The following is a 26,734-nucleotide window of genomic DNA, read 5'->3' on the forward strand; positions in this document are numbered from 1 at the left end:
CCGTATTCTTTTCAGATTCAATCTGTCTGCAATGGGCCACTAAACATTTCAATTTGCTACCTGTAGAGCTGGATTGCAATGCTCAGGCTGAAATGAGAGAAATGGATTTAGTGAAACTCACAGCAGAGAGTGTTTCATGAATTTTTGTAGAAGGATGCACAAACTGAAACCCACTGATAAGATACACACGATCACTTTTGAGTGTCTCATAAAAGTACATGGTATTAAGCAATTCATGGATGTTTATAGGGAAAATAGACTCAGCTGATAAGACCCCCTACATTTTGAGGAATTCAGACTCTGTCAGCCTGGGGCGTACTTGCCTATAGTCAGTGTCATTATAATAGCCCTCGAATACTTCTAACGCTTTGCCTCTTTAGTTGCTCTTAAGAGAGCTCAGCTAGTGAAGAACAGGTTAAAGTCCAAGTTATTTTGTGGCCATACCTCGAATTGAGTCTTTTCCTAGCAGGAATCATTTAGAAGGTTTTAGGAGCTTTCCTAGTTGGGAGAGAGGGTTCATTTCATATGGGCACCTTTTGTTATTAACATCTCTTGACTGCTGCCCATAGTTCTCGACTGACCATAGTTCTCATGCTCTTACCCTGCCACCCTGTTTTTTGAATCATGTATGCTCATTTTGGATTTGTAGCTCTCTCTGCTCAACAGTCAGATATTGTAAAAGATGCCCTACCTAGCCTAAATGTGAGCACCGTAACTAAAGTGGATATGATGAACTTTAAGAACATTGAGAATTACCCAGAATAAATGGAAGTATTAAAAATTACAGCATTAAAAAGATTAAAGTCCCACAATGAGGTACCACTTCACACCCACTAAGATCACTATAACAAAAGAACAAAAAATAAGTGTTGGCAAGGATGTAGAGAAACTAGAACCCTCTTACATTGCTGGTAGGAATGCAAAATGGTTCAGCCACAGTGGAAAACAATTTGACAGTTCCTCAAAAATTACACGTAGAATTACCATATGACCCCACAATTGCAGTCCTTGGTATACACCCAAAATAATTGAAAAGAAAGACTCAGACAAGTATGTGTGCACACATGTTCATAGAAGCACAACTCACAATAGCCAAAATGTAGGAACAGCCCAAATGTCCATCAGTGGATGCATGGATAAACAAATTAATGGTGTGTCCATACAATGGAATATTATTTAGCTGTAAAAATGAGTAAAGTACTGATACATCCAATGTGGATGAACCTCCAAAATGTTATACTAAGTGAAAGCAAGGCCATGTATTATATGATTCTATTATATGAAATATCCAGAATAGGTAAATCCATGGAGACAGGAGGCAGATTGGTGGTTACCAGGGGTGCCAGAGATGTTACTGAGGAGAAGGGAAAGTAAAAGCTTGATAAAAACAACTTCTCACGTGATATGTGTTTTCTGAAAGATAATCACTACCTGATCTGTGCTTCTGCAGAATTACCTAAATAAGAAAAGTTAGTTTAATTTACAGCAGAAGGAATATGGGACATGTTCACTCACCTATCAACTAGATTGTGGCTTTCTTGGGATTGCGGTTTAGTCTTTGGTTTATTGATTATTTTTTTAAAAATACCTCATAGTCATTAATTTCATCTCTCCAAAATAATAAGTCTACTGTGCTACAGGCATTGTGCTATTCTTTGGGGATATAAATATAATCAAGATAGATATAATCCATCTGTCTTAGAATTTAAATTATAGCTGAGGAGAAAGACCAGAAACAGTAAATACGTGAAAGTATCATAGAGTGTGATAAAGGTTATAATGGAAACAGGAAATTGAGACAAAGAAATATGGGAGGGCACTGGTGTCTATTGCTTGATGGGATACACATAACCTTGGACGTGGACCATGACCTCCTTCAGGCCTACCCTCAAACCTATGATAAGTTTCAGTTTTAGGTAAAAGCTTTCTGGTTAAAAGTCTTTGTGGATGAAGTAGATGATTGCCTTAATACTGAAGTCTCCTTGCTGCCATTGCCTTGAACTTTCTGCCTGGATTTCCCGTGGCCTTGCTTCCACCTTTAGTTCTAGATTCTTCACTACTTATCCTCTCTCTAACTAGATGCCTTGTTCTTGTTACTGGTATGGGTGCCTTTTGTTTTGAACATTGCCTTGCTGTATCACTTCCTGCCGGTGTGATACCGGGATTTCTGGTACATTATGTGGTTTTAAGTCTTCCCTAGCTTTTGACCATAGTCTTCCCAAGTTGGACTCATTGACTGATTTCTAGCTTATGATGATCCTGTTTCCACACACTCCCCTAGGACTGGCATACTCTGTGTTCTACCTTCTACACAGTGTCTCTCTCATACCTTAGCCTTATTCTAACTCTTGAACCCCGTCTGTCCCCAGCTACTATCCCCTCTCTTTGCCCTGGTGCTGACGATAATCTACCTATAGGGCATGTAATGAATCTTAACTGTGAACAGATGGTCACAAACTTAGTAATATACAAATGAATTATCTTTCTTGAGTAATAGATAACTTACCAAAATGACAAGATAATTGTTAGCTTATAAAAGAATTTGTGGCAAGAATTAATATTTTGATGTTTCTGATTCTTCTATCTGAAAAGACTGTGTTCTCCTATCTTCTAATTTTTCATGTCTGCCTTTTTAAAATCATCTCTGGATTCCCAAGAGACTTCTTATGCTTAGTCATTTTCTTGACTTATAACCTTTTCTAATGCATGAAAATCAATAAAGAGATTTCCATTGTGAAGGAGAAGTTTACAGTGCTTAAGAGTGAGTCTGAATTATCAGTGGTAAGTAAAATAATAATGACAACAACAATACAACAACCACCATTTATATAATACTGACTTCTCTCAACCTCGTAGTTCATTTATGTGGCCAATGACTGTCATCCACACCTTGGTCTCAAAATGATGCTTATACCTGAACCGGTAACAATCAGCCTTGGGAACTGAAGACTTATTTGTTGGATATACCCGTTTCCGAAAATATACTCCTGAAGAGGAGACAAGTCATCAATAAAACTAGGTTTTTAGAAGATTTAGATCAGATTTATCAATGCAGGCAAAAATCTGTTCATTTCTAAGTCTTTCATGATGTTAGCCAACTGATTTTGAACTTGTAAGATCAGAATTGGAAATGTTTTTGAAGAAAACAACAAAACTGAAGAGCAAAGTCAGAAGATATGCAACTGCTAGTTTTCCCCAACAGCTTCATCAGCAGCAAGGAAGAAATACATATAATCTGTATATCTGTAATTTTTAGGGTTGGATGTTGCCTGAGACCTTGGGTTTTGTTGACTCACAGCTGGGGAAATAAAGTCAGGTGAAAGCAATTAGGCAGGTGTCAGAGATAACAAGAGATGCTAAGTCCAAATTCCAGCAAAACAGGCCTCAGGATTCAGGAGAAAAATAAGGACTTCTGGCATTGGGGGAGTCTGGATCTTAAGCAAAAGATTTTGATCACAAATACAGGCCACCAGGAATAAGCACATCTTTATTAATGGTCCGGAATTCTGTCCTTGGCCTTGAGCTTTTTTCCTATTTTACACTGAGACTAGATCCTATTATGAAACATAACTTGTGTGGTCATCATTGTTTTCCGCATCATAACAGTACTACCAGTAGTGGACTATATGGTTTGCCTACCCAGGATCTATTTTCCCTTCCTCCTTGCTAATAGTATCCATTCTTCCCCATAGCAGCCCATGTGATTTAGGAGAAGTCAGCCATTTCCCAAGCTCGAGCAGTAAGGCCAGGTTAATCTAATCCAGTCCTGATGATTTTATTCCCTTTGCAGTGATTGTTTTAGAAGCCCAGCTTTAAACCAAAGTGGCTTAATCCCTAAGGATTATTATTAGTGTAGGGGAGACTCAAAACTTAAATTGTCCTAATCAGACTGAAAGGAAGGATTTTTGTTACAAATTGGGAGAGAAGTTTTGTCTCTTTTGCAGTTTTAAGGAAGATAACCTGAGGATAAGTTGACTGGAGAAGTGAAGAGCCAAGAGAATCACAGACAACTGGAGCGAAAGCCTTGATGGACATTCCTGGAGCCCTGCTTGCCTTTGGACTTCCTGGTATAGAAGAAAATAGATGGTCTTACTGTTTCCTTACTGCTGAATGCATCCTGATGGATAGATCACCTTGGATGTTTATATTCCATAGCCTGTATTCAAATTCATATTCAAATACATGCTCCTACTTAAGAAAGCAATTATGTAAGTTAGCAAGCATCATCTCTACCTGACCAGCGTGGAAACAAAGGATCTAGTGGTGAAGTGACTTGCCTACAGCTCAGCCAGGATTAAAGTCCTCATCCTTGGAACTCAACTCTAACTCTCTTTCCCATTTATATTATAATCACTGTCATAATATAATAAAAGTAATACTGGACTACAAAAGAGTAAGTAACTCTGGCTTTAGCCTCTGCTCTGTCACTATATGACCTTGAGAAACACAGCCCATCTCTGCGCCTCATTTTTCTCTTCAGTATATTGGAGTAAATTGTATCTGTTGATCTCAAGATTTTTTTTGTAGTTCTAAAACCTTCTGATTTCATTAGTGTTGTGGGTTTTTTTTCCTTTTTTGTCTTCCTTATCTTCTTTTTCTTAAAACCATCATGATCTTCACAAAAGCGTAAGTTCCTTGATGGATTGTATAAATAGAGGAAAGCTAGAAGGCAGAGAGTAGCAATTATCGGTAACGTTGTACTGGGTATTCTGGGCTTTGGAATGCCAAACCAGTTATTGGGGACTTCAGGGGTCTCCTTGTCCTCTCATTTCTTGCTGCCACCACTGAACCCTCCCAGTTGGAAATGGTCTGTCTTCACCTGGCTGTAGACTACAAAGATGGATCTGGTCTCTAACCCCTTTCCCTGCTGACCATGAAGTAGCCATTAAAATCATTAATGTTTTCTAATGACTTTCGGACAGAGGGGGTGGTAATATTGGGACTACAACAAACAGTAGAGATCGTAGGTTAAAAATTGTAAGTTAAAAGAGTAATTTAAAATCTTAAACATAAAGGCCTCTATATTTTGAGTGAATATAGGGACTTTTAAAATATTTTGGCCTTATCTCTGCTTTTCTTTTGTATTTTTCTCTTAATTCCTAAGCTGCTTCTTAGGGACTTTCTGTCCTAATCTGTGATTAATTCAAAGATGACCCCCTTCTTATCTCTTCTGCATTTTGTGTGTTGTTTCAGCAGACATTGCTTGTTTCTTTGTTTTCACTATTAGGGACATTCAGAGAGAGAGAAAGGAGGGGAGGAGGGGGGAGGGGCAAGGTGCCAGTGTCTTTAATTATTTAATTTGGGGAAGAAAGGGTTATTTGTAGTATAGACACATGAAAGTAGGCAGTTTACCTCTCATTGTGACTCTTATTTTTACTCTAGAGAGAGTATTTCTTCATAAGAAAGTTACTGTCAAATAGTCATTCTTGTTCAAATGGGGAGAGCCATTTATAGGCAATCCAGAGTCATTAAAGCAATTAATTTTGCATTGTGTTATGTAGAAAGCATACCCTATCCCAATCAAGAATGTTTTTCTTCTTAAAAGTGTTATAAGCAAGTTCTCAAAGACTATATGTTACAACACTATCTTCAGAGAGGTTTGTTCTAGTATGATGTTTGTTAAATATTCTTTTTCTAGATGCATTCCACTCAGTGCTTCATTCAGCAAATATTTATTGAATAGTCACTATGTGCAGTGCACTGCAAAGTGCTGGGGATGTAGACATGAAAAAGTTGACGTGGGCCTTTCCCTTCAAGGGGCGTTCCATATGGTGGAAAAAAAATTGTACAAGTATTGTGAGAGCTTGTTACAGAACTGAAATATCTGTATGGGAGAGACTCTTGGGTGAACATTACCTATTTACAAAGAAGGATTTAGAAAAATCAGAGAGAAGAGCACTGCAGTAGAAGGATCTATGAGAGAAATTCTCCCTGTTCACAGAATATGTATGCACTTTTCACATGTGGCTTCACTTGTTAGACTTGAAGACTTAGTATGATTTTTAATAAAGATCTAGTCACCTGTCGTGAACATAAGAATGAAAATACCTCCCAAACTGGAGCTTTCTTCTAGAGTGTTTTTATAATTAATGAGTTTGTTTTACATTAGTTTTATAAAATCTTCTTTAAAAGTATATTTCTTCAATTGCTCATAATTCATACCAGCATGTTGTTCCTTAGACTCAGATATAAACAAAGAAACAAGAAACTATTTTTTCACTGTTTTTTTTAAAATTCTTGTTAGCAAGTAATTCCTTTTGATATTTCCTATAGATTCAGATTTAACTCTTAAGAAAAAAAGAAAAAGACAAATTCCTAGAACTTCTGAAAGGTTCATTGCGCTTTCTTATCCTCTCAGGTGGTTAGTGCCAAAGAATGAAATCAGTAAAATTGCCCTTTTATATGAAATTCAAGGTTAATAACTGGTGAAAGAACTTTTGATCATTAAGTGAGCTTTATAATTTTACAAATGATAGGAATCATCTCCTTTTAAATGAGTATTATTCATTTAATAGCTAAAGAGTTGGTGTATTTCTCTCATTCAGTTGTGAAAGTTTGCTCCTTTTTAGTCTAGTTCATTCATCAAGGCCGTACTAAAATGTGACTGTTCTGCCTGTAAGCATCTCATCCCCCCCACTTCGCTGGTCTGTGAGCCCCCGTATGATCTGTTCTCCACGCCACCCCATGCTTCTGTATAATTTTATTATAATACATCACCCGTATATCCATCTTTCTGCTAGATTAGGAGCTCCTCATGTCAGAACAGTGCCTTTGTAGAGCCAGTGCCCAACACCGTCCTTGGCGTATAGCAGGTGCACATATATATATATGTAATGAGTTGATGAAATGTGACCTTCTGAATAATGAAATATACATACGTACACACACACACAGCCAGCAAATATCCATTCAGTGCCTGTTGTATATGGGGTTGCCTCTCGGCTTGTTAAAGGTGTTAAATATGTAGGGCCCCTCCCCTACCTTTGGGAAGCTTACAATTTCATTGGAATCAAAATGCATATTTATGGAAAAAAAGGCATTAACTAATGATGATATTTATCAAAGATGTGCTTTGTTTAGAGACCAAAGGATAACTTCTGCTAGAGTTTAGAGGCCCAAGGATAACTTTTCACTAAGGAGAATCTGAGGCTTCTTCACAGAAGAAATGAGACTTTAGCTCAACCTCAAAGGAATGGTTAAGATTTATGTCAAAAGGCATTATAGGTGGTCGTCGTTCTGTCCAGTAGATTCCATCTAGGTCTCCATTCGTCATGTACCAGGATACAAGACTGATTGTACCACCTCACCCAGCATGGGTTAAGGAATAGGTTTTACTAGGGAAAAGGAACACTTACAAGGCTAAGCCAGCAAGAGAAAAGAAAGCATAGCTACCCCAATTGTCTCGTCATCCCACAGAGAGGTAGACTGGGTTTTGGGCTCTGCTGAGCCTGCAGTGTGGGTTTGAGTTCTCCTGTTATTCTGCCTTACCACAGGGCAGGAATGAGAAAGCATCCTTATCATTGGCAGAATACTTAGGCTGCTTAGGACCCAGCGGTTCAGTTTGGTGTCCCAGCTGCCTCCAGAAGTTGTCTGAGAATGTCAGCTGACTAGTCTCTAGACGCTTTCAGACCCACGGGAAGTTTGTTTCCTCTTCTGCAGGAGGAAGCCACCATTGCTGTAGATAACTGATCTGGTGTACACTTCCTTCAGCTGGGAGAAAGGTGTTCACCTGCCCCAGCTAGTGTGATGTCCTGGCAACACCGAGAGAGCTCTGGGGTCACCATCAGAGAATCCTGCTTGTTGCACTTCAGTAGTCAAGAGTTTGGGCCTCAGAAGTAGAGACCTCAGTTCAAATCCCAGCTTGCCCACTTACCGGCTGTGTGACTGCAGGCCCTTAATTTCTCTAAGCCCCAATATTCTGTAATATGAAATTAGGATAATAATATTCTTCATAGGATTGTAGTGAGGATTGCATAAAATAGTCAATGTTCAGCGAACATTAGCTGAAAAGGAAGGATAATAATCCTCCAAAAGATGTGAGAACGTTTGTGCGGAGCAGGCATGTTCTGGGGACAGTGGGTGGACCAGTGTTGTCGGAGAGGGCTCATTTTGGGCAAAATAGGACTGGATTTGTGGAGGGCCTGTAATGCGGGACTAAAGAGTTATCCTTCAGTCAGTTTGGAGCCGTTGAAGATTTTCTTGTCTAACCATGACATGTGGAAGAATTTTTCAGAAAAATAATGTGGTAGTATGCATTCCAGGTATATTAAAAGGTAAAGAAACTGAAAGCAGAGAGAGCTTTTAGCTTTTAGGAAGTAATTTATTTTCCAGGAAGCTGCGGATTTCAGTTGTTTGAACTTTGACTTCCATTCAGTCCGCCGTTACCCTCCATCCGGTTTGTTATAATCTTTGTTGCAAATGCCCTCGGACCTGTGTCCGTCTGTTGTCGTTGTTCATTCTGTGCACAGTTTGAGGCTTAGCATTGTGAAAAACAAAGAGTTAAAAGAGTAATTAAAATTATTTTAGTAAGGCACAGTAACAAATAAAAACACTATAAAACAACATATATATGTAAGGCATTTCTCTGAAGTGGATCCTGGTTATTTCTCATTAATTGAATTGACAGAGACTTAGAAACAATGCTCCTGCTTTTCAAGAAGGAATTATTTTTAATGTAACAAGCTAGGGTTTATAAAAGTTTGCAATGTGTTGTTTAGCACTCTGTTTTCCAACCCAGTCTAGCATAATGCTTGACAGAAGCTAATCAAGATATGATGGATGAGTGAATGAATGAATGAGTGAATTGATGGGTTACAAAGGAGTTCAGAATTATTGGCCCTTACCCCAGTGGATTGTGATTGATTGTGTACGATTGTCTAATATGTCTCCCACCATCACCACCACTGGACCATGGGCCTCTTGGGCAAGGACTGCACCTCTGTTGTTCTCACTATATCCTCAGTTACCAAAATAGTCTTTCATTATTTCTTTCTTTCTTTTCTTTTTTTCTTTTTTTTTTTTTGAGGAAGATTAGCCCTGAGCTAACATCTGCTGCCAATCCTCCTCTTTTTGCTGAGAAAGACTGGCCCTGAGCTAACATCCATGCCCATCTTCCTCTACTTTATAGGTGGAACGCCTACCACAGCTTGGCTTGTCAAGCGGTGCCCTATCCGTACCCAGGATCAGAACCGGCCAACCCTGGGCCACCAAAGCAGAACAAGCGCACTTAACCACTGCGCCACTGGGCCAGCTCCTCATTGTTTCTTGAATAAGTGAATCTGCTCCAGAAATATGGTTAAATATGGGATTTTGAGAGAATACATCACCAATTAAAGATTGTATCTTGGCCTTGGGCTACTTACTTAAGATCTCTGAGCCTTAGTTTCCTTATTTTTAAAAATGTCTATAACACTTATTTTGCTAATAAATAATAGGTTGAAATATAATACAAAATACTTCAGAAATATAATAATTTAATCTGCTAAATATGCAATTAATAGGGAAACTTGTTTCCTGAGTGCTGCCTTGTGAGCCATCATAATTATGAGATTTCGAGGCATAACCACCAATAAGGAAACAACCACTTTATACAAGGAAACCATGATGCACAAACCAGTCAGCCTTAGGATCTGATTTTGGAGGTATTTTATTTTCTTATTCATGTAAAAGGAAATATTTACTTTGGGGATATCTCAAATTGTAAGACTAGAAATTTCTGACAATGTAGTAGATTTTTCACTCCTGGCTCAGTTGTTTTCTGTTAAAATATAAGAGAAAAAGAACTTTTAAGAGATTCAGAACAATATTTTACTTAACTAGTTGATGATAGTTTTGGCAGTCCAGCTGTTGTGTTTGGCAAACAGTAATATTTCTGTGGTAGATAAACAGAGCGTAGACCACTTGGAAATGCAGACAGTGAACATTCCAGCAAGGGGATAGATAACTTGAAACTGACTTCACTGCCATTCTAAACACACCATCACAAATACAATAGAGTGTTATTCAAGGCTTAAATTTATCTGATAATTTTAAGAAGAAATTGTTTTGGGCTAAAATAGAGCTTCTTAGCATTAAATAGGACCCTTCAATTTTCCTACAGTAAATATGTAGCTCAGTGGTGTTTGACGTTAAAATTGTCATTTTACTCTATTTCTTTTGCTTCTGGTGGACTTACTCTTGCGTTTACTATCTATATCCAATTAAGGGAAAATGGAGAACTTGAAATTCAGGTAACTCATTCTCCTTGTCACTAAATTAATCGACTGGCCTTGGTTTTGGGTGAAGATGGGAAAACATGGAGCTTCATTTCCATTTTTTCATTAAGCTTAAGAAAAACATCCATATCTTGTACATTTATCAGCAATGACATCACCTTGCAGTTTACTATTTTCCATACCCTTAGGAGCTTATTATAAAGAAAAATACTTTAAAACATCATCAAACATACTTTCTGAGTGTTACCTATTTGGGATTCATATAATATTCTTAGGGGAAAACCAGGAATCAAAACTGGTAATTGTTACCATTAGTAAGATAGAGAATCTCTTTTAACATGGAGACAGTGTGGTGTGGCAGAAAAAATAATATGTTTGGAAGCCAAAAAATCTCATTCCTATCCCTCATATTGTTACTATGTCAGAGGCCAGATTTTATCACATTAGGCTTAGTACATTGTAAGATTTAGAGAACGAAAAATGCTAATATAATGTGATGCTTGGTGTAAGATGGAGTAAGCTTTTCTGCCTTGTAGTCAACCGAAAGCACCGGGTCTTTTTCGTGACCTCCTCATGAGTCAGGTGTCTCTTACGTGTAACCACTGGGTAGGTATATGTTGTAAGAGTGTTTGTTGGGAGACAATTCTCTGTGGGTCTCTTGCATTTCTTCATGTCTTGTGAACAGAATCGCAATACCTTTTTGTCGTGAGCTGTCTTCTCAAGGATGGTTGTACAATGAACAGCCTTGGAAGAAGAAAGTGTTTCCCCTCTAGAGCAAAGGGCAAGTTTATTTGCTATTCAGTATCGTAAAAATAATGTCTCCCTCCAGGGTGCAAAGATGGGGCAGGTGGGCTTGCAGCCCATTATAAAGGAATGGGGTGTCCTGACCTCAGGATTCCTCCTCCTGTACTGCAGCCCACTATGTGTCATGAATCACCTGACCCTCATCACGTGACTGGGGAGATGGGCCTCAAGGAACCCGTGCAAGAAAATGATGATACCCTGGCTAATATTATTGCTGAAGGTAATAAAATGTCCTTTGTCTCTGACCCAGGGGGCTTTTTTCTTCTGCCAGCATCCCTGAAACTGTAGCAGGCTAACTTGTTAGCTTGTGAGTAGGGTAAAAGCTCAGACCCTTCACAGTTCCTGATGGAGCTGAGTTTGAACATACTGATTTTAAAGTAAGTACATAGATGAAGTTATGCATCTGACACAATTGGCAACTGCATGTAAGTTCTGACACACAAGAAGAGGTCCAAACTCAAGATATAAAATGTAACTTTAAGATTTCTTGCTAGAGACCTTACCTCTTATCCCATTTGGAACTCAGAAGTCTTAAAACCGTTCTTTCATTACAATGAAATGTTGGAAATCTATAGATAATGTTCTTTGATTTTGAGAGTTTAAGACATAAAACTAGAGAAAACCAGTTTCTCTGGCTACACATACTCAGCTACTTCACCTGAGTTCATTAAATTCCTGTTGCTTTTGTATTTATCTGCGTTCAGGGGTGAATCGGAAGCTCTTTAAATGGAGGAAAATAGTTAATCTCTTTCTCCTTTAGAAAAAAATCAAGATTCTGCAGACAGAGAAATGTTAAAGAAGAGATGTATCTTTTTCACAAGGAAAGGGAAACTGGCTATTGTTAAACTCTGCTTTGGGCAATTATGTGTCTCCAGCAGTAGCCAATTTGAAAACATTATTGAAACTTTAGGTCTTTGGTATAATATAACTGGTGCAGTAAGCGGAAGTGATAACTGTTAGGTACTTCAGCTCGAATTCTAGGCATTTTAAAGGTCATCAGGAAAGGGAAAATAATCCATTAAGTTTTACTGGAGTGTTCGTTTAAGTATCATCTGTGAAAATCAATGTAAAATTTCCCTGCCATTCAAAATGCAAAAGGGTGTATAATATCACTACTCCAAACTGCCCTAAATTGTTGCGTTTTAAACAAGCAGGCTTTGAGTTATGCCCTTACTGCATAAATTCAGCTTCTTGGATTGGATTATTGCCATATGGATGCAGTAGCAGGAAAATTAAATTTATGTCAGTCTGAATTCTACTTCTGCATTTATTATTTAAGCCACTTTTAACCTTTTCCTAGGTCAGTGATCATCTCATAGATTGCTTTTATTCATATGCCTCAGAGAATAAAAATTCCATTCTTTATGAGTATTATTTATAAGTCAAATGTTACTTCTCCATTTACATTAGTAATCTTAAATTATTTACCTGCTTTGGAATTCATATATTACAAATCTGCCAGATGAAAGCTGTCAGATGAGCAAATATATTTGTGCTACTCATCTGTTGCTCATTAAAGTTGTTGGCAAAAATAAAAAGTGTTCTAAGAGGCAGGAAAGAGGGAAGTCAGTTGGGCTGTCTCGGAATTGGCCGTGCTGCAGCTGGCACCAACTGGTCTTGTGGCATTTCTGCTTGGCCTTGTACCGTGGCGTGCGCCCTTCCACCTCCTCTTCATTGAATCCTAGGTGGAGTTGATTAAGATGGAGAAACAGAACACTGTTTAAAATGAGAGAAATAGTGTCTCCCTCTGGGCAGTGTATGGCAGTACCCCGTGACTTGATAGAGAATAGCATCCTGAGCTACTAAAAAAGTTTAATTTTGTAACATAATGACTTATTCAAAATTAAAAGTGAAGCCCTGAGTTATATAAACAAAAAAAAATCTTACATGTAATTGCTAGTCATGCCAGTATAAATTATGTGAGAATTGAAAATCCCATTATCAAGATTAATAATTAACCCCAGGCTGACAGGTTTGTCAGTGGCAAGTTTTACCCTTGGGCTGGTAAATTGAGCCTGGGCCTCGGCTGCTTGGTCCCATCTGGTTTTCTCGAGCTGGTATTTCCAGAGTCTTCCACCCTTCTTGCAGAATAGCATGAGACAGAGAGGAGTCAAACGGGGCTGTTGAGAAACTTTCGCTTACTTTATCAGTTACTCCAAAGTCAAAGGAAAGGAGATCTCAGTTGAACTAAACTTTGGTGGAAGTAAAAGGCAAATTTTAAACCCACATCTGGAAGGTAGGTCAGTGAGGCAGATTGCAAAGCAGAACCTCTTCCATCTTAATTCTTCTAGAACCTCTTCTGCAGGGTGTCCCCATTTATTCATTTATTCACTCACCCATTCAACACATATTTATTGAGTACTTACTGTGTAGCTGGCATTGTTCTGGGCTCTGAGGCTATGTCAGAGAACAAAACAGATAAAATTTCTGTGTTTTGGAACTTACACTCTAGTGGGGAAATGCAAATATTATTAATGTCATACTATTCTTTTATTAGTGAATCATAAAATATACATACAATAAGTCAGCTGGTGACAAGTGCCATGAAGACAGATAAAGTAGGCCAAGGGGATCCTTAGGAAAGGGGTCTCTGGGAAGGTTGTATCTGAGCAGAGGCCCAAGGAAATGAGGGAATGACTGATGCAGATATTTGGAGATGGACGTTTAGGTAGAGGGAAGAGCAAGTGCAAAGTGCCTGAGACAAGAGCGTGCTTGGCATTGGAGGGCACTGCGAGAGGACTCATGTGGTTAGAACACAAAGAGTGAGGAGAAGTGAAGGAGATGAGGGCAGAGAAGTGATGGAGGACTGGGGATGGTAGGCCTTAGCAGAGACTGGCAGAGAATTAAAAAGGAAGTTGCTGGAAGGTTTAGAGAAGTAGAGGGAAAAGGTCTTAGATTTTAAAGCAATGCTGAACAGCAGAACTTTATCTGATGATGGAAATGTTCCAAAATTTGTGGTGTCCAATAGGGTGACCACTCACCACTTGTGGCTATTGGGCCCTTTAACTGGGGCTAATGCACCTAAGGAACTGAATTTTTTATTTAATAGAACTTTAATTTGAATAGCAACATATGGCTAGTGGTTAGTGGCTAGCATGTTGGACAGCACAGTTCTAAATTATCACTGATGGCTTTGTGGAGAACGGTGTGTAGGGAGGCCGAGGGATAGGAAAGCAGGGAGAAGACTTTGGAAGTTATTGTAATAATCCAGACCAGGGGTTAGCAAATATTTTTTGTAAAGTGCCAGATAATAAGTATTTCAGGCTTTGCAGGTCATATGGTCTTCGTTACAGCTACTCAAGTGTGCCATAGTAGCAGGAAAGCAGCACAGACAATATGTAAATGAACTAGGATGGTTGTGTTTCAGTTGAACTTTATTTATTGGTGGGCTTGATTTGGCTCCTGGGCTGTAGTTTGCTGACCCCTGATGCAGACAAGAGGTAGAAGTGACTTGGACCAGGCTGTACTTCAAAGGTGGAGTTGACAGGATTTATTTGTAGACTGCATGTTGCGTGTGAAAGAGAAGACTCAAGTAAATAATGTGAAGGTGTTTGTCCTCTGCATTTGGTAAAATGTGGTTGCTGTTCACTGAGATGGGAAGACTTGGATAGGAACTGATTTGGAAGGAGAAACCCATTGACTTTGGCCTTGTTAAGTTTGAGATGTCTGGTAGGCATTCGGGGGAGTCTGCAGTTGAGGAGAGAGATCTGGACTACAGAGATATTTGATAGTTATAAAAAATAATGGCATTAAACCCATGGATATGAGTAAGATTCTAAAGTAAGAGTCTGAAAAAGAAGAAAAAAGGTGTAGGGAGCGATCCTTGGCATACTCCCATGTGTAGGGCTAAAACAGATAAGGAGAAAACAGCAAAGGAGACCATGAGGAAGGGTCCAGGCAACCAAGAAAGTGGTATCCTAACAACCAAATAAAATGTATCAAAGAGAGATTCATCTATACTTACCAAATGCTCCTGGGACATAGTAGGCACGTGTATATTTGTAGAGTCAATGAACTACAGACTCCTGTTGAGTTGTAATATATACAGACTCCCTGTTCAGAAGTCTTTAATGGCTCCCCTTTGCTTACAAAATAAAGTCCAAGTCCTTGACCAGGAATTTATATTTTAAAATGACTGGGAGCCAAACTGCAGCACCTCTTCACAGGTCTCCACGAAGCCCTGCAATTTCACATTTCTTCATTTACTCATTCTGTTCAGATTCTTTTATGTTAGGAATGCCATTCTGTCCTTCTTTATCTATGGAAATCTTAACAGTCAAGGCCAATTTGGGTGCCCTCTTCTCCATGAATACTTCCCCAATTCCCCCTCCCTCCGTCTCTCCTCTCACCCATTCTGAAAACCTTGTCATGGCTCTGCTAACATTTTTCCCACTGTACATTTGATTCCAGTGGTTTCTTTTAATTCCCACATGATATTTTGGACTCCCTGTAAGCAGGAGCATGGCACTGGAGGGAAGTGATTGTGAGCATGGACAATGGTATGAAACAGTCCTGTTTTTAAATACCAGCTCTGCCATTACTGGCTTGTGACTTTGCTAAGTAACTTAAACTCTTGGAGGCTCTGTTTCTTTACCTTTCAATTAAGATAAATAAGGCATCATGAGAATTAAATGAGATAGTCATACTAAGTTTGTGCATTTGTTGCATTTGCTGTGTGTCAGATTAAAGCTAATTTTTTTCAATGTAAATAATTTAACAAACAAGTTTGTACAAGGAAAAGTCATAAAGAGTTTGTTGAATTTTTATGTCTTACAGTGTTTCTCTTGCACATACCTCCTCTTAAATTTTTTACATTGAAAAGATTAAACATTAAGTTTTATGCCTTAAGTTAATTACAGGTGAATTTCTCTTTTTTTTTTTTTCATTTTACGCTGTTTGTTGAAATTCTTTTAAATAATTGCCACTTGTGGGGTCACCCCCATGGTTCAGCCATTAAGTTCTCATGTTCCGCTTTGGCGGCCTGGTGTTCACCAGTCCAGATCCTGGATGTGGACCTACGCACTGCTTGTCAAGCCATGCTGTGGCAGGCATCCCACGTATGAAGTAAAGGAAGATGGGCACATACGTTAGCTCATGGCCAGTCTTCCTCAGCAAAAAAGTGGAGGATTGGTTGCGGATGTTAGTTCAGGGCTAATCTTCCTCAAAAAAAAAAAAAAAGGAAAAATAATTGCCACTTGATAGTTTATTAACTTGATAACAGCACATGAATATCTGATTCTTCCTTTGCTCTCAAATGCCACTTTTCCTGTTAATCAACAGAGCATCTCTTAGTGAGAAGGACCTGCAGCTAAAGTCAATACTTAAAAAACTATCTCATTAGACCTTTAAACATTATGTTAAAATTTATGGTAGTGCATCAGGTGGAGAAAGGGAAAGTTACATGGAGAGCTAAACTTCTGCTTGGTGGCTTTGTGAGCCTTTAGCTCCAAGAAGCATGGTTGTTCTTTCTTGAGAATATTTGCTGGGGAGTTGTCTTGAAAGGATTGGTTCTGTGACAGTGTGTACTGGGGAGATTTTTATTGAGACTTTCCATTGATGTTGTCACAGTGTTTACTGAAGACGGCTTTTCTATTTTTTTTTTCTTCCCCTGCTTTTTCTTCCCAAGTCCCCCCAGTATATAGTTGTATATTTTAGTTGTGGGTCCTTCTAGTTGTGGCACGTGGGATGCCACCTCAATTTGGCCTGATGAGTGGTGCCATGTCCACACCCAGGATCCGAACCAGTGAAACCCTGGGCTGCTGAAGCAGAGCACGGGAACTCAACCACTTGGCCACGGGGCCGGCTGCAAGAAGACAGCTTTTCATTTCAGAACTATGATAACATTGGGAGTTATAGAATGTCTCAAACCTTTTGACTATATTGAATCAACTAAAGAGCACCTTCCCTTGTCATATTTAAGCTAGATTTTCTATTCTTCTTTGGAAAATGGTTCTATTTACTGGTAATTTGTCTTGATATTAAGTGCAAACTTTCCTTACTTCATTGCCTTCTAGCTATTTGTAAAATATATTATGTTCCCCTATAACATGATGTAAAATTTTTGTGTAAGCTCTTTTTGGCTCTTAACCCACTTCTTCGTTAGCTAATAACAACACTAAGAATGACTTCTGTGTACAGGTCGTTTTATGAAGAACCTTTAGGGTCTTCTATTCCAACCATCCTCCAACACAGGTTTTCTACAGTGTCCTTCTGTCTTAAATTTTGTCCATTCCAATGTTTAGACTTTTAGTAATACAAAACTCTCCATCTTTTGAGGAAACTGATTTCATCATTCAGTGAAATTGCCTCTTAGGAAGGCTTCTTGTAGTGTAAAATCTCTGTCTCCTTGCAGCCTTACCTGTCCATTCCAGTTCCTGCCTCTTGGTTTTCAAGGAAATAGTCTAATCCCTCTTCCATAAAACAGTCCTTCAGGAATTTGGATGACAAGAACATGGTTTTATTCTATAAACCCTGTAGGTTCTCAGATAATGTTGGTTATTAATGAACTTTCTCCCTTTATTTTTCTTTAGAATTAGTTTCAAGAAAAGTTACATACAACAAATGCAAAAAACTTAATTGCTAACTACAAACTTGGGGCAGGCTGAAAGAAATGTGGCAGTGATTAACAGCTGAGTTGGTTATTCTTTATTGAGTAAATATCTGCTTATGCTATTACAGAAAATCTTAAATTTTTGAGAAGACAGTAATTGCACCAGTGTATTGTATAATTGTTAAAGTACTACTATTTTCTGAGTCATCACTAATCAATGGATTTGGACTCATTTTGGCCTATTCTGCAAATCTTGCAAACTGCTATTTGAAGGGGTAGGGGAAAGGAGAAATACATGAAAGTTACTGCCAGGTAAATGCCTCTTTAGCTAAGAAGAGGCAGTACTACCAGTTCACTGCATGTTAGGGAGTAATGGAAAGCACTCATTGTGCTTCCTATTGAAATATAATCTGGAATGACTGGAAGGGAGTACTTACCTATAGGATATCTTCTTGGATCCCTGGGGCATAGTAAGATTTTCTTAAGCTTTCCTGATGTTATTTTATTTTTAGTTAGTTACCAATTTTTATATAATATTTGATTTAATAAATCTTCTTTAGCTAAGCTTCATACTCATATTTTTCATGATTTTTTGGTAAAGAATTGAAATAGTCAAAATCAACTTTCATGATTCTCCTTTTCTGAATACTTCTATCAATTCAGGAGATAGATTCTCTCCTTACCACAGAAGACTAAGAAAACTTCCTTTTCTAGATCTAAAATAGCTCAGTCTCTTGGCCAAAGGAATAAGACTAATTAAATCTTAATCTGGAAACCTCCCAAAGCAAGATATAAAGTAACTGACCTCTAGAAATGAAATGTTATAGCATTCAGATGAATAATCATTGACTACAATGATTTTCTTAGATTTAGGTGAAGAGAATATATGATGTAGGCTTTTGACTAAATAATAGCATGTCTTTGATTTTATGTTATTCTAATATTGCCACTATTTCTAACAACCACGAAGTAAGAATGGTTTAAAAAAGAAAAAACGAAAAACTTCTATGGATCCCAAAGGCAGAAAAAGCAGTGTTTTCGTGACTTTCGGTCTGACCTACATAGTACAAATGAGATGATTGGAAACAAGGTAATAATTACAGTGACAATAATGGGAATCTTGTTAAATGAGTTTGAAATTATATTCTCTATTACCTGGACAAGGACCTTACAGGGGAAATCCTAGAGGTTAACAAGCAGGATCCCAAGTACGGAGTCTCAGGATTAATTGCCTATGATGACCCTCTACTGAAATGTTCTATATTCCTGTTATTCCTTTCAAACAGGTGATAGATTAGTAAGATGTTATTAAAGGTGCTGCCATATCTGCTGATCATGGCTCTAGACAGAAGCAGCTTTTTGATATAATCAACTTGATGAAGTACTCTTTCAGATGTGGCAGACCCCAAGTTTTCTGGATGCTTGTTTGGATGTGTGTATGAAGCCTTCTTCTCTCCCCTCTCTTACCTCCCTCCCTGCCTTCTGTTATTTGCTAAATTCTGAACATACAGCGAAAAATAAGACAAGGCCTTGTGCTCGTGGAGTTTACAATCCAAAGCATTTTGGAAGAAGTGCCCCAAAGTACCACTAGTGAATATTAAATGACTTGGAATCCATGTACATTATCGCTTTTTTCCCCTGTTTTGTATGGATTAAGTCACATTAACAGATATGCACTATTATGGTGAACTTTAGTCGTTTCATGTTGAATGTTGTGAAAGAAATAAGCCTTTAGTAAGATTAAATATTCTACTTTTCTCTCTTAGATTTCATTTGACTTCACAAGACTCACTTGATAATCATTACAAAGTGAATCTAGCTATTCAAATGAAAAATGAGGTTTAGTTTTTCTTTTTACTTCAGATTTTACTTAAAATATGGGTCATATCTAAATAAAAGAGCAGCATGTTTAACATAGATGACCAAAAAAGAGTAGTAGATTTCACCTGGTAGTAATTTATCTTTCTTACAACAATAGTTCAATAGAGTTTTAGTGTGAATTTAAAAATGTTTATTGCTTTTTATTAGTGATAAAATATACATAAAATCAAATTTGCCATTTTAACGTGTTTTTTTTTTTTTGCTAGAAAAGATTCACCCCAAGCTAACGTCTATTGCCAATCTTCCTCTCTTTATTTTCTTTTTCCCCTCCCCAAAGCCCCAATGCATAGTTGTATATTCTAGATGTAGGTCCCTCTGGCTCTTCTATATGCGCTGCCGCCACAGCTTGGCAACTGACAGACAAGTGATGTGGTTCTGTGCCCGGGAACTGAACCTGGGCCACCGAAGAGGAGCATGCTGAGCTTTAACCACTAGGCCGTTAGGGCTGGCTCCATTTTAACCATGTTTAAGTGTACGGTTCATTGATATTACATTCACATTGTTGCACAGCCATCACCACCACCCATCTCCAGAACTTTTTCTCTTTGCCAAACTGAAATCTTACCCATTAGACAGGAGCTCCCCATTCCCCTTTTTATTACTTTTGATTTCCTTTATGTGGGACATAAACAAAAGAATGTCCTTTATCCTTGGATTCTTTGTAAAATAATAAGTACAACGGAAGATGCTGACTTGTAGGATGACTTAATTTGCAAAACAGCAAAAAAAAGGATAAAGAGATAAACAAAATAGTTATTTATCCAGCCAAATAAAACATTCACTGGTACAGTGGACTAGCATGGAATTTGGCGTGACAAGACCTCAGTCTGAATCCTGAATCTAGATACTTGCGTCTGAGCAAGTTACTTAAACTCTCTGAGCCTCAGTTGCCTCAGCTCTAGAATGGGTGTTCTAAAAGCTTGCTTTACCTACCTCACAGGGATATTGTAAGAAACCAAAAAGTTAATTATGTCAGAGTATTCTGAAAATCAGAACTCACATTTCAGAAGTGAATTTGTATGTTATTTTGCCATATACCTGGGTGTTTCCCTCTTACTGCCTTTCCTTGTCAATTCTAAACATCCTACATCGAGGTCTTGTCATTACGTTTGACAAATCTGAGTGTCATACTTTGATGATTATTGTTCCTACACTTTCATTTTTGTAAGTCTATGGTGACTTCCTTTGCAGTGTTTGGAGCCACAATATCTCTGTAGATAGCTTGTTGTGATCTGTTGACACAGATCCCTCAAGATACGAGGCAAATGACACAGACTTGACCTGTTGTTCTTTAGACAAGTTGAAGAGTGTTGTTGCCTCTTTGCCCTCTCTTCCAAATGTGTCTCGTAGGTGTAATTTAAAATGCAAATTTTAGCTTATCTTTAGTGAAGTCCCAAGAAGACAGTTGCCTAAAAGAATAATTTTTCTCCTCTTTACCAAATAGTTCTTTCTATTTTTCAAAATGTGGCTTGTGACAGAGGAATATGGTATTTAAATAAAATTCTTAGAATCAAAAAAATGCCAAAGTTAACAACTTTTTAAAAGGACTATTTTACCAACTCCATAATTGACATTCTGTCACTGCTCAGACTTTATTTCGTTTCTGCTCAACTCAATATATGGATTTTTATACAAACCATTTACTAAGCACTAGACAATAGCGCCTTTGGCAGATCCAGTTGGTACAGGTGTGTTTGTTATCCACAGGAGAGCTTCGTTGTATCACTGGGACAGCTTCCGTTAGCAGCCCAGGGTGAGAGTTGGTGACACTTAAAAACTCAAATTATTGATGGGAACATCCCAAGTACTAGAAAGAATTTAAAATTAAACCTTTTAAGCCTGTGCAGTCATTATCACATTAAGCAGAGAGATGGTGATGGGTCATAAATTGGTTTTCCATTTTATTTAAACAGAACCTGGCAGAATGTAAATGGAATCTGTGAAGTTCACTTATCTTATGATAATTCTTCACTTTTTTTCAACATGGGTATGAGGTTGGAACTTTAGATGATCTCTGATTGTTTCTGTTAGACTCCATTTATTGGAAAAATTATATTAAAAGATTTTTTTTTTTCTGGTTTCGTATGCCTTCCAGAAATCCAGGCATTCCTTGACATTCTAATTTTTCTGTATTGATTTCATGCAACTTTTTGAAATTTTAGGGATTTAACAAATGTGACTTATGCTTTATTGTCACTATTTCTTGAGGATTAAAGTATATTTTAGTATCAGTCAACTGCTTTGTTTGTTTGTTTGTTTTGGGGTTTTCTGGTAAAGGAGATTGTCCCTGAGCTAACATCTGTTCCAGTCTTTCTCTATTTTGTGTGTGGGATGCCACAACAGGTTGGCTTGATGAGTGGTGTGTACATCCGCACCCGGGATCTGAACCCCTGAACCCCAGGCCACCTGAAGCGGAGCGGGCGAACTTAACCACTACGGCACTGGGCCACCCCCAGTAACTGTTTTAAAGCCATTCCTAACTCAAAACTTTGGTCAGATCTTAACTTTCTTCAGACATAGTGTAGATGTGAGTTGTAACTTTGGTTCAAACGGTCTATTTCCTTTTTTGAAAAGCTGTTAGTGTCTGACTTCTCATCTTGAGCCATATTGTTTAGAAAACTCTGCCAGGTGGCTTACAAGTTTACCTAAGTCCTCTCCACTACTCTGGTCATCTTTCTGGTCTATTCTCATAAGAAATATAATTCGTTGCATTCAAAGATTGTTTACCTGCCTCAGTCAAATGCGATCTTAGGTTATGTACCTTGTTAGATGTTTTAGTCCTTCTCCACTTCTTGAAACCCCAAATCTTCACCTAGTAATTTACTAAAGAAGATTCTCTTACCATGCCCCTGTTCTACTCTACCTCAAAAATTTCTCTTTATTTTCCTGGTACTTCTCTTCCTTTATTCCTTTTTCTGAGGAATAAATATTCTTCCACCATATCAAGCTAAGCTCCTCATTTGTGCTTTTGATTGATCCTCTCCCAAATTTTCCAGAATCTTGCTCCTTTATTCCCTACCCACCCCAATCCAACCATCTCTCCATTCCTATAATAATTCCTATTTATTTTCTCTACGTCTTCTGATTTCTTTCCCTCTACCAACATGCTCATTCTCTCCATATCCTAAAGAAACTGTCTCTTAACCTGAGATCTTCTCAAGACCCTGTCCTCTTTTCTGTACCTAGTGTATCCAAAGAGTAGCTGTGCTCCTTTTTCTACCACCCACTAACTCTAAGCTTTTTTTTTTTTTTAAATATTCTTACTTCATCATTCTGTCTAGAACAGTAGTTTTCAACCTTGGCTGCATTTGAATCATCTGGGTGGCTTTTAAAAACTACAAGTACCTGGACACCACCCCCAAGAAATTCTGATTTAATTGGTCAGTAAGCATCCCGATAGATAATTTTAAAAATCTTCCCAGAAGATTCTGATGTGCTGCCAGGGTTAAGAACCACTGGTCTTAATGATCACTACAATAACCCCCAATTGTTAAATCCATTAGGTTTTCTCCCCAACATTCCTCTTTGTCTTATCGCTTCAAAATAGGTGAAAACCTTTTCCTTAAGCTCATAAATATTCATGGTTAGAACAGTACGCTGTATTCGTCTCCTACTTTTCTGACTGATCATTTTCTGTCCTCTTTTGCCTCCTTTTTCTCCTTCCTACTCCTAAAATATTGCTTCTGTCCAAATTATTAACCTCGGTAGATCTTCTAGTCTATATAATGTAGATCAGTGATCTTATTTCCTCGCTTTACCATTATATTTATGTAATATCACCCTATTCTCTTTCCCCAAACCCAGAACCTTCATTATAAACTTCCTCCTAGACATCTTTACCTATGTATGCCATTGGCACTAATGTCCAAAGAAGAGCTTATCATCTTGCTGGAATTGTTTCTTTTTCTTTTTTTAAAGATTTTATTTTTCCATTTTCTCCCCAAAGCGCCCTGGTACATAGTTGTATATTTTTAGCTGTGGGTCCTTATAGTTGTGGCATGTGGGATGCCACCTCAGCATGGCTTGTTGAGCGGTGCCATGTCTGCCCAGGATTTGAACCAACGAAACCTTGGGCCGCCGAAGTGGAGCATGCAAACTTAAACACTCGGCCACAGGGCCGGCCCTTTTTTTCTTTCTAACATCTAGCTTCTTCATAGCTGCAGCTACCTGTGCCATAAGCATCATATTTATCTTCAATTTTATCTTCCTTTTTGCCACTAGCAGTTATTATCTAAATCCTATAGACTTTACCCTAGGAATTGCTCTGTAGTTTGCTATTCTTTTAGTATTTCCACAGTCATTAATCTTGTTCTGGCTGCATATGAACGATGACAGTAGCCCCCCAGCTGATCTTTACTGTGTCCTACATATTCCTGCTGTATTAATTTTCAGGCACAGTTCCAATCTTTTTACTATCCTTTAAAACCTTCTATGGCTCCTTATTGACTATAATTGAACACAAACAATTATCATGAAATTCTAGGCCCTTGGTAATAGGTCCCTGCCAGCATTTTCAATCCATCCCCATTACTCTTCCATAAGACTCGATGCTTCCGTTAAGCTGGGCTTTTTGCTGTTCCCTCACCTCTAAACTTTTTTCTGACATTCCCTTTCTTGGGTAAATGTTTCTTGTGTGAATGAAACTTATTAATTTTTTCTGAATCTCTTAGGAAGGAAAATTTTTGCCATGTTCTAGGCTGTGTGGCTCCTTCTCGTGTTATTTGACTTATAAAGTCAACGTGGAACTAAGTAGCTTAAAGTTTCCGGTTGCTTGGATATCATTTAACCCAGCGTGGGCGTATGTTAGAAGATGACTTATGGCTGATTATGATGCATGGGACCTCCTGGGACTTTGTTTAGCTAATTGCCCTTTCCTTCAAACCATGCAAGCTAAAGATGAGATTTTTCACTTTTTTATTAGAGGCAACTCCCATTTTTCCTGTAGGCTAGAGTCTATCTTCCCAAACCGGACCTTTTAATGAAATATGACATTCAGCCTTTGAGTTCAGTGACAAAAATAAATATCCTACAAAGTTGGACCAATATACTTTTAGATTCTTTTAACTTTGCATGCTTTCTGTGCCCCTCAATTATTAAACCCAAATTGTCTTCCTGCTGTCTTGAAAGAAATGAGATTTCTCAGCAGTAGCGAACAACAGTGTCAATCTATTTGAGACTGTTAATGACTCATTTATAATGCTGGCAGACACATGAAGGCTGGAAAAATTAAATGTACAGCATCATTACCTTTGTGGTTAGCATTGCTGGGAAACAGTAGTGTGCTTAGTGCAACATTTTAAAAAGACAAGAAGAATTCTTTTAGCAGAATGAGCTTTTTTATACTTGAAGATGTGGATAGTGGAATGACAAAATGATAACTTCTTGCTCTGTGAGCTTTCTGCCACGAGGCGTTCTTTAGTGATTAACTAGCAGACTCTGCATGCCTGCAAAAGCTGAGCTGTTCCAGTCATCATGACCTGTTTTGCATAGATAATTTTGGACATGTATTTTTGGTGTTTTGAGAGCATCTTTTTCGTAGAACATGACTTAAAATCTTTTTTAAAGTAGTAATTATTAGAAATTGTCTCAACTATTAACTTTTGATTTGAAGATAATGTTACTGACATCTCCAGGGATGCCACACAAAGGAGCTTGGTCCCATATGAACCAGCATGCCTGTAAGTTCCCTTCCAACTCCAAGTTGTGTTCTTACTTCTCTTCCCTTCCATTTGAATTATTCCCCAGTAACTGAGATGAGTATGTTCTAGATTAGTTTTCCTTTTTATATAGAGAACACATTTATAAAATAGATGGCTTTTTTTTTTGACAGTTTGTAGCTGTGGCAAAACTAACTGGCCCAAATGGAGACTGAAACAAGCCCTGAGACCCAAAAGTGCAATCTAAACTGTAAATGTAACATAAATGCAAATTATGTGTGGTGGTCTGAGATCCAATACTCCGACATCTACTGCCTTTTAAGAATACCCACTGTAGTATTAGGACTATGCTTTTTCTAACAGGACAACAAAAGACATTTTGTGAAAGGACAACAGTGAACTTCATGATATCAACCTGCGTTGTGTTTCTCACAATTAATGTGTACTTTTAATTTATCAAAACCCTTTTTGCAGTCTTTATTATTTTGAATCTGTGTTGCTTCCTTGAATAACAATAACAAGTTCTATACATCTTCTACCCATTGTTTATAATATTCTCTTGGATTTGTTCTGAAATGATCTTTAAGATAGGTCCCCTTTGTTGTAGAGTTAAGCAATTTGGTGAGTGGCTCGGTGTATCATTTTTATTGATTTTTTCAGTGAAACATCTGTTTTTGTATCTGTTTTCAGCTTTATGTTGCCAGATTAAAAAACCAATTGACTGTTAAAATTAATAAAGCTTTACTGAGTATCTGCTGTTTGTAAAGTTGAGAGGATGCTAGGAAGTAAAAGATACGGTATCTGCATCAAGAGGCTTATACCATTTGGCACTTAAATACCACAAACCACTGATTCAGAAAAACCATGACTATATGCTTGTCACTCTGAAGTATCTTGAAGTGTTATGAAGAAAGTATAGGCCTGGCCTCAGGAAACTTACATTCTGATTGGGGAAAACTGGTTATACCTAGATGGTTTGGTTAGGGAATATGAGTAAAGGCATTGAGATAAGAAAGAGGCATCATATGTTGAGTAACTGAGTATTATAAGAAGTATTTCTATTTCTAAACATTTTGTGTAAATTTTTAAAATTGTAGCATGGCATTTTGGCTGAGAGTATGAATTCAGGATTTGGCAAATGCCTTGGCCTGATGCTTTCCTATTAGGTGATCCTAGGAAAGTTGTTTATCTCTCTTGTCTCAGTTTCCTCATCAATACAAAGGAGGTAATCATAGAGTTGTCCTTATAGAATAGTTGTTGAGGTAAAATGTTACATCTAAAACTCGTAAAACAGGCCTGTATTTTTCAGTGACATTTCATTGCAGAACCATATATGTGAATATTAGTTATAATAATTATTATTCTTTAGAAGGTTCCTGTTATTAACCCTTTTGTATAGTAGATGCTGGTATTACCCCCCTTTATGTAGAGATCTATATATTTAACAGACTCTTTAGGCTGTTTTCATTTTCTTGTTTTCTGTAATATATGTTTTGAAAAATCAAAATTTCAAATATAACAAAACCAAAGTTTTCTATAATGAGTGGAGAATAAAAAGTTTAAAAGCGAAATTTGGCAGATAATTGAGGCTTAGCTTTTGATGCTAAATCTTGGTTCGAACCTTTTCA

General features: G+C 37.8%; 1 protein-coding gene across 6 annotated transcripts in view; it reads left to right on the plus strand.

Moving 5' to 3' along the window:
• Window positions 1–26,734, plus strand: part of EXOC4 (exocyst complex component 4) — a 738,285-nt gene that overhangs the window by 402,702 nt on the left and 308,849 nt on the right. Inside the window, exon 11 of one of the 6 annotated variants that reach the window (XM_070265826.1) lies at window positions 9,128–9,366. The exons of 4 other annotated variants lie outside the window; for them this stretch is intronic. In XM_070265826.1, the coding sequence (XP_070121927.1) occupies window positions 9,128–9,230 (103 nt within the window). In that variant the 3' untranslated portion in view covers window positions 9,231–9,366. Of the gene's footprint in view, window positions 1–3,944; window positions 6,307–9,127; window positions 9,367–26,734 lie in introns of those variants that run through there. One more of the 6 variants, XM_005609415.4, reaches the window with a different exon arrangement.

This window comes from Equus caballus, chromosome 4, assembly GCF_041296265.1.
Source record: "Equus caballus isolate H_3958 breed thoroughbred chromosome 4, TB-T2T, whole genome shotgun sequence".
Lineage (NCBI taxonomy): Eukaryota > Metazoa > Chordata > Mammalia > Perissodactyla > Equidae > Equus > Equus caballus.